Below are 8,042 nucleotides of genomic sequence, written 5' to 3'. Positions count from 1 at the left end.
ATTAATATTATGATGTGCAGCCTTCTTAATATAACCAAAGTGATATTTGTTTACTATAGCCAAGTTAAAAACATAATCTCATTATGTGCAATCATCTGTTTTAGGACTCTCTATTCTGTTTCATTTGCATATCTATCATTGTTGTAATACCACTTTATCATAATTATTACAGCTTTAAAATAAACCTTGATATTTCCTATATCAAGTCTTATTAAATTATTCTTCTTCAAGAATATCTTGGCTATCTTGTCTTTTGCATTTTTTGTATGCATTTTAGAATTATATTGTCTTTTTTTTTTTTTTTGGTTTAATTTTACAAAAACCTTTCTGGGGGTTTGATTGCATTGAGACTAAAAATCAGTTTGAAGAGAATTGGCACCCTTATCATATTGAGTCTTCCAATCCATGAACATGGTATACCTTTCTGTTTTGAGGGTGTTAAAAAATGTCTCTCACTAAAGTTTTCTAATTTTCTCTGTAGTGGTTCTGCACAAAATTTATTACATTTATTCATAAGCTCTTCATATTTTATATAATTATATATATCATTAAAATTTCATTTACTGATTTGTATTGTTGATGTATAGAGTACCATTGATTTTTGTATATTTCCTTTGTATGTGTCTGTCATGATAAACTCTCATTGATTCTAACAATTTATCTGTAGATTTGTCTGGAATTTTTTGAACACAGTTGCATCATCTTTGAATAATGACAGTTTCGTTTTTTCTTTCCAATACTTACTTGCACCTTTTATTTCTTCTACTTGTCTGATGTTATAGAATAGGGTATCCAGAATAATATTGAACAGAATTGGGAATAGTTCCTGATTTTATAAGGAGAGGTTAAAACCTTTCACATTTGTGTATGATGTTTGCTATGGGGTAGTTTTTATCGCTTTAGAAGAATTATTCTTCATTCCTAATTTGCTATTTTTATATTGCAACTGCATCTTGAATTTTATTGTATGCTGCTCTGTATCTAAGCTTATATTTTTTCTTTAATCTGTTAGTGTGGTGAATTACATTAATTGAGTTTCTAGCATTAAACTACCTTTGATAGCTCAGATAAATTAAAATTAGTCACAAAAAATTGTCCTTTTTGCATATTACTGCATTCAGGTGGTAAGTGACTCATTTAGGATTTTTTGTGTTCATGAATCTATGTTCTATGACTGAGATTGGCTTAGAATCTTCCTTTTTCATAGTATCCTTGTTGAGAATTTTATTTTTTAACAGCTTTATTGAGATATAATTGACATAAATTCTTATTAAGTTCTGGTATCAAGATTATGTTTACTTCATAAAACGTGCTGGAAATTGTATCTTATTTTCTATTTATGTCATATTAGAATTAGTTGTTCCTTGATTGCCTTATAGAATATGCATATGAAGAAATCTGATCCTAATGCTTTTTTTTGGTCAAATAATTGTTGACTGTTGATTCCATCTCTAGGATGTTTACAATATTATTCAGATTTTCTACTTTTTCTGGTGTCTGTTTCAATTTAGAAAGTTATTTTTTTTCTATGATCCTTTTTGTATCATTTAGATTTTTTTTTTTGGCACATGAATTGAAAGAAGATAATGAACCAATTTCACCAGTTTAAGGATATCATGAAGCAGAAATGCAGAAGTCCAGAGCAGAAATAACCAAACAACAGGAGGCAATATCTAGATAAAAGGAGGAAAGGGTGCCACCCTGAGCTGTTCTGTGCAGGTCTAAGAATGAGTTAAAATTTTTATTTAGGCGGAGGAGGGGGACGCGGTGGGGGGGGGGGTGGTCAGCTTTGTTGTATGTGTTGGCCAGTTCTGAAATCTCCTTGAAGGAGCCTTACACTGAGGAATATCAAAGCAGCAGTCTTTGCCAACTGGGGAATGGACCGTTTGAGTTCCTTAAGCATGTTTCACTCGAGGATTTGAGTACAAGAAACATCAAAGTGATCATACTTATGAAATAATGACCTCAGATTTTCCTGTTCTTGACCCCAGCTGGACTGCTCAAGAAGAAACGGCACTTTTAGAAGCTGTGATGGACTGTGGCTTTGGAAATTGACAAGATGTAGCCGATCAAATGTGCACCAAGACCAAGGAGGAGTGTGAGAAGCACTACATGAAGCATTTCATCAATAACCATCTGTTCGCCTCTACCCTGCTAAACCTGAAGCAAGCAGAGGAGGCAAAAACTGCTGACACAGCCATTCCATTTCACTCTACAGATGACCCTCCCCGACCTGCCTTTGACTCCTTGCTTTCTTGGGACATGGCAGGATACATGCCAGCTCGAGCAGATTTCAATGAGGAGTTTGACAATTATGCAGAATGGGACTTGAGAGACATTGATTTTGTTGAAGATGACTCAGACATTTTACACACTCTGAAGATGGCTGTTGTAGATATCTATCATTCTAGGTTAAAGGAGAGACAAAGGGGAAAAAAAATTATAAGAGACCATGGATTAATCAACCTTGGAAAGTTTCAGTTAATGGAACGGCTGTATCCCAAGGAAGTCCAAGACCTTTATGAAACAATGAGGCGATTTGCAAGGATAATGGCGCCAGTGGAGCATGACAAGTTCATTGAAAGCCATGCATTGGAATTCGAACTCCGAAGGGAAATCAAGAGGCTCCAGAAATACAGGACAGCAGGCATTACCAATTTTTGTAGTGCCAAACCTAGGATCACCTCAAAAAGACTCCAGAAGAGGAACGCCTCAAACGCACTGTGCTCTCAGAGGTTCTCCAGTACATCCAGGACAGTAGAGCCTGCCAGCAGTGGCTCCGCCGGCAGGCTGACATTGAATCTGGCCTGAGTCCTTCTGTACCAATGGCTTCGAATTCAGGTAGACGAAGTGCACCGCCCTTGAACCTCACTGGCCTCCCTGGCACAGAGATGTTGAATGAAAAACAAAAGGAGATCTGTCAGATGGTGAGGTTGGTCCCAGGAGCCTATTTAGAATACAAATCTGCTCTACTGAACGAATGTAACAAGCAAGGAGGCTTGAGACTGGCACAGGCAAGAACACTCATCAAGATAAACGTGAGCAAAACACGGGAAATCTATGATTTCCGCATCTGAGAAGGATACATCACTAAAGCCTGAGGCTCTCTGGGCCTGGTGGGCCAAAGGACAGTACGGGCATTCTGGAGTTTTGTTTCTGAGCTGAATTCTCCTTGTAAAAGGAGGGGAAGAACAAAGGAAACCTTAAGTTGTATTAATGTCTACTTTCTTCTCCACCCTGCTTTAAAATACTCCTGTTGTTGGTACTGTGCTGCAGAGTTATGTGCTAGATAAGCTATTATTAATTGTGTGTGGGCATTCATTCCTAACACCTCTTGTAACTAAAACAAGAACCATGGTACCTCACATCACAGTGTTGGTAGAAATAGAACTAAACCAGTCTTTAGTCCCAGGAGTCCAGCTCAGATCCTTGTACTTGCTTGGGAGGTTGGTTTTCTGATTATCTGTTTTGCCTTCAAACATTACAAACAGATTTAAAATAAAGACGTTATATAGAGAGAAAGCTTTATTTTTCTGTCTGAGGATTTTTTTAAGCTGACAACTTATGTTTATGAGCAAAGAGGAGGGAAATCTCCCCATGATGGTCTTGTCCCAAACTGCATCTTCAACTTTAATGTCTGGCTTTGTAATTTGCAGTCTGGCTGTCTAATCTGCAGTAGACTTTTGAGGAAGTGGCACTGGATATAAAATGTCTCCGTTATTTTTAGAATTAATGGATTAAAATGTTTTGCTACTTAATTTGTGGGTGTGTCAAATATTCTGGTAACTAAAGCACACTTAGGGTGTTGGATGCACAACTCATCATGCTGCACTGTCTCTGCTAACATGTGTGTCCTGGGCTCACCCTGTTCTCACCCTTGGCTTCCCTGGGTACCAGACCCCTGTGGATGGAGGTGATGCAATAAACCTCAGTGTTGCTTAGATTAAGACCTAAACCCTAATTTCTCAATGGTGAAAGGCTAGCCTACAATAAGGAGCTACTTGTAAAACAAAAGGAAAGCCTCTTCATATATGGAGCTCACTAGATATGAGGGTGAGTGACCCCACCATATCTGAAACTTGGTCCTCAAATCTTTCTGCACAATAAGAAGCCAAACTCAGAGTCAGGGTTTTCCCTTTTCTGTTAGAAACAAAGTTGTATAGAAATACTTCAGAATCCGCACAAATTACCTCCAGTAGCTGACTGATTCTTTAATTCTTTCAACATTCAAAATGTCTAATTCAAATATTATATGCTTTGTTGGAAGTATCTGCTCACACTTCTTGACTGATGTAAATATGCATGCAGTTTGCTAATAGACTTCATCTAGGGGGTAACAAATGAAAAGGAAACTCTTAGGATCTGAGGGAAACAGAATAAAAGACTTCAGTGTTTAAAAAATTTTTTTATTTATAAACCATATCATAGACAAAGGACCTTTCTCTATAATATATAAAGAGTGCCTAGAAATTGAGAAGAAAAAGGTTAATGACTATACAGGAAAATGAGCAAAAGAAATGAAGTTTTCAGGTAAAGAAATATAAGTGGCTTTTAAAATATGAAGAAATGCTTGAAATAATTCATGATAGAGAAATGCTAACTAAAAACTTCAGCAATGTATCACTTCTCGCCCATCAGATTGATAAAAATCTAAAAGATTTTGCTCATGTTCAATTTTACTAGCTGATCCAAATTTACTTTCAAATAGGTTGCATGAATATATACTCTCACTAGTAATGTGTGAGAGTTTCTTTTCTCTACAGATCAACAAGAAAAAGATAGACCACCCAATTAGAAATGAGCAAGATGCTTGAATTAACAGAAAATTAGAAAATCCAGGAAAGTGTTACCTCTGTGGAGGATGGAGAGGGAAGAAATTGGATAGGAGTAAAGGCTAATAGGGTAATAGGCTATAGAGTAACTAGTCTCCTTTTTCACCTGGCAGGTGAGTACAGGCTTCCATTTTAATGCCTTAATTCTTTAAAGAATATAGGTATGTTCTACACAATTCTTTTGTTTGTATAGCTTACTTTGCAGTGAGCTTTTTTTTTTTTTTAAAGTAGCCTGCAGACTCTAATGTTCTGACATTTGTTTATATCTCCTTAATGTTTCAGCATTGGTGGGCATGTGGTCTGAATCCAAAGAGACAAAGGTGAAGATTTAAACAACTGGCTTACTATAAAATAATTAGTTTGCTTTAATCCCTGTCTCACCCAGAACTCAATTGTCATTTCCACACTTCAGGTTCTGCCCCTGACAACACCCAACTTCTGGGTATTCATTTTTATTACTCTGAACTATGGTAGCAATGACAAAATACCTTCTCAGACTAGCTTAGGCAGAAGGCCAATTTATTGGGTCATAACCAAAGTAGGGGAAGGGTGTGGGAAGAGCTGCTCTCAAGATAAAGGGGAATGAAGGGCTGGCTTGTGCCTTCCGAATCCTCTCTCACCATCATTTCTCTGATTTTCTAAGTGAATTAGTTTCCTTTTTCTCACACAGTTAACCTCCTCCCAGACTGGAACCATAGCTTCTGGAGTTCCCAGGCTCATCTCTACCACCTTTACCAAAAGGAGGGACTTCCCCCTTCCCCTTAGTGTCTATTCAAATAAAGGACGTCAGTAGACCTGAGACACACACACACACACACACACACACACACACACACACACACACCCTCCTGTGACTGGGTGTCAGGCTTTCACAATCAGCAGTCCCCATTAGATTCCTAAGTTGATGGTACAAAGAAACAAGAGTTCTTCAGAAGAAACAGGGTGCTGTTCTAAGAAGGAGGAAGCCATGTTGGATGTATGCACTGTAGATGTCCACCTTATAGATGATTTATATTTTCTTCCTTTTATTTTATGGGTGTTTTCTCTCTTCTGACTGTGATTTCAAGGGCATCATGCCATTCCAGATGTCAAATTCCACCTTCCCTGTTACTTTCTTGGGGCATTTCAGAGACTACCTGTGAAATGGAAAAGTATACTGATTAGTCATTAGACGTTCAAGGCAAACATGCCTTTGAGAGTTTTTCTTGGGGTTAGGGGAGAATGAAAGAAAAGCCCAGCTTGATGCTGGGAGGGGTAAACTGTTAGGGTAGGTCTGAGTGGGTCTTGCAGGAACAGGGAGTAACTGGGGAACACCTTGGCTATGAAAACTGAACACCAGACCTACCACTGACTTGTTAAATGACCATGGGTGATTCCTTTCTCTTCTTTGGGCTCCATATTCTTTCTATTCTAAGTATGAAGAATTTGGCTGTAATGGTGCCCAAGGGCCAGCCAGCCCTGCTTCTTTGTGAGAAAGTGAGGTAACTCTTGGGGCTATCAGAGATGATGCAACAGTAACTGCCATTTCTCCCTGTGAATTATCCTTGGGGAAAGGCCCAAGGTCCCTCCCAGGATGGAGGTGAATATTTCCTGGTAGAACTAAGAAAATGTACGCCTTGTCCCTTGTGAAACCAGAGATCCACCCTTGGCGCCAGGCCAAGCTGGAGCTGCATAAAACTAGGTTTGGCCTCAGCTCTTAGCCATTCACCTTCCTGACAACATGAAGTCTGACAACATGAAGTCCAGAAACTTCTTGAGCCCGGTGGTGGTACTTCTTGTCCTTGGGACACTGGTGGCACAGGCAGCTGTCATAAAAGGTGAATGGGGAAGGGGCCTGGGTGGGGCTGGGTTGGGTTGAGGAGAGGATGTTGGGGGCAGCCTGGGTACTGACAGGGGGTACTTCCAGAGCAGCAGGCAGGGCTAGAGCCCACTCTTCAGCCTGGACAGTAGGTTTCCAGCATATCCGGAGAAGTAGGAAGTTGCCTACTAGACTCTACATGCTTTCCATCCCAGGACTGAGATATCAGGGCTGTTTGTGGAAGGAGTGTTGTTACATGACCTTGGCCTCAAGTGTTGATACTTGGACAGAACTTTCAGTGAAGTGAGGGGCTCCAGGAATCTGATCCCTTGGTGTGGGGTCTGTCCCCTGCCTGTCTGCCCCATAAAATCACCTGTCATCAGTCCTCTAAGAGAAGGTTAAAAACCAACAGGGCCTCAGAAATCATGTAGTTTGAGGACCCCTATTTTCCAAAGGAGGACATTGAGACCTAGGGAGGGGTGAGGATTTGCCAAAACAATCTCCAGAGCCAGGATGGAGCTCAGGTCTCCTGGTAAGTGTCTCACGGCTCCTTTCCCTTCCATTAAGTTTCCTCAAAGATGCCAAAGTGACCTTACCACCTCTGAAAGACACTTCAGTCTGGCATACCCTCGTGAGGGCCCTAGGACCCAGAATGGAGGATGAGGGGAAGAGATGGACACCCGAGGAACCCTGGTCCCAGCCTTCCAAGAGCACAGACCCCAGCTAGCCCTGGTGACCCTCCCCTATCTCAAGTCACATTTTGAGGGACACTGCAGTGAACAGTGGCTGGACCTGGAGGAAAGACTAGATGGTTAAAGCAGATACACTGTTGTAAATGTGGGGATATTTCTTTGTTGTTCTAAAGGTCAAGGCAATGCGAAAGGACAAGATCCAGTCAAAGGACAACATCCATTCAAAGGACAAGATCCAGTCAAAGGACAAGATCAAGTCAAAGTCACACTCCCCTATAAGCCTGGCCTCTGCCCCATCATTCAGATGCAGTGCACCATGATAAATCCCGCTAACAAATGTCTGAGAGATGCTGATTGCCCAGGGAGAATGAAGTGCTGTGTGGGCTTTTGCGGGAGAGACTGTGTGAATCCTTGGTGAGGTGAGAACTGGGGGGAGGAAGAGGTGACCTGTGAAGGCACAGAAAGGCTGAGCGGTGGAGAGTGATCCTAGGTTGGTGGGGGAGAGGACATAGGGAGGTGATGGAGAGATTGAGGGGTCTCGTCCTGAGAGGGATGACGAGTGGGCTTGGTCCTGCCTCCCACTGCCTCTGAGTCTTTGACCTGCTGAATCGCATCTCTGATTCTCTTTTCTCCTACCAGGCGGAGTCTGTTCTCACTGCACCTGTGAAGCCCCAGGGATGCAGATCCTGGTGCCTGTAGCACTACCCTCTCCCACACTGC

At 40.9% G+C, this 8,042-nt stretch overlaps 1 protein-coding gene and 1 pseudogene across 1 annotated transcript; both read left to right on the top strand.

Moving 5' to 3' along the window:
• Nucleotides 1-2,053: 2,053 nt before the first annotated feature.
• On the top strand, nucleotides 2,054-3,101 carry LOC137750072 (transcriptional adapter 2-alpha pseudogene; annotated as a pseudogene).
• A 3,466-nt stretch (nucleotides 3,102-6,567) lies between these two features.
• PI3 (peptidase inhibitor 3) lies at nucleotides 6,568-7,740 on the top strand. Its single transcript, XM_068524726.1, has 2 exons — nucleotides 6,568-6,649; nucleotides 7,496-7,740. The coding sequence occupies exons 1-2, from the start codon at nucleotides 6,568-6,570 to the stop codon at nucleotides 7,738-7,740; spliced, it is 327 nt and encodes a 108-aa protein (XP_068380827.1).
• The last annotated feature ends 302 nt before the right edge of the window (nucleotides 7,741-8,042 follow it).

This window comes from Eschrichtius robustus, chromosome 16 (assembly GCF_028021215.1).
Source record: "Eschrichtius robustus isolate mEscRob2 chromosome 16, mEscRob2.pri, whole genome shotgun sequence".
Lineage (NCBI taxonomy): Eukaryota > Metazoa > Chordata > Mammalia > Artiodactyla > Eschrichtiidae > Eschrichtius > Eschrichtius robustus.
This window is presented reverse-complemented; position numbering and strand designations above follow the sequence as displayed.

Excerpts from the sequence above, each read along its gene's own strand:
- PI3 (XM_068524726.1), top strand. The coding sequence starts at position 6,568 with ATGAAGTCCAGAAACTTCTTGAGCCCGGTGGTGGTACTTCTTGTCCTT. Across the intron at positions 6,650-7,495 it reads ACAGGCAGCTGTCATAAAAG|GTCAAGGCAATGCGAAAGGA; the intron begins GTGAATGGGGAA and ends GTTGTTCTAAAG.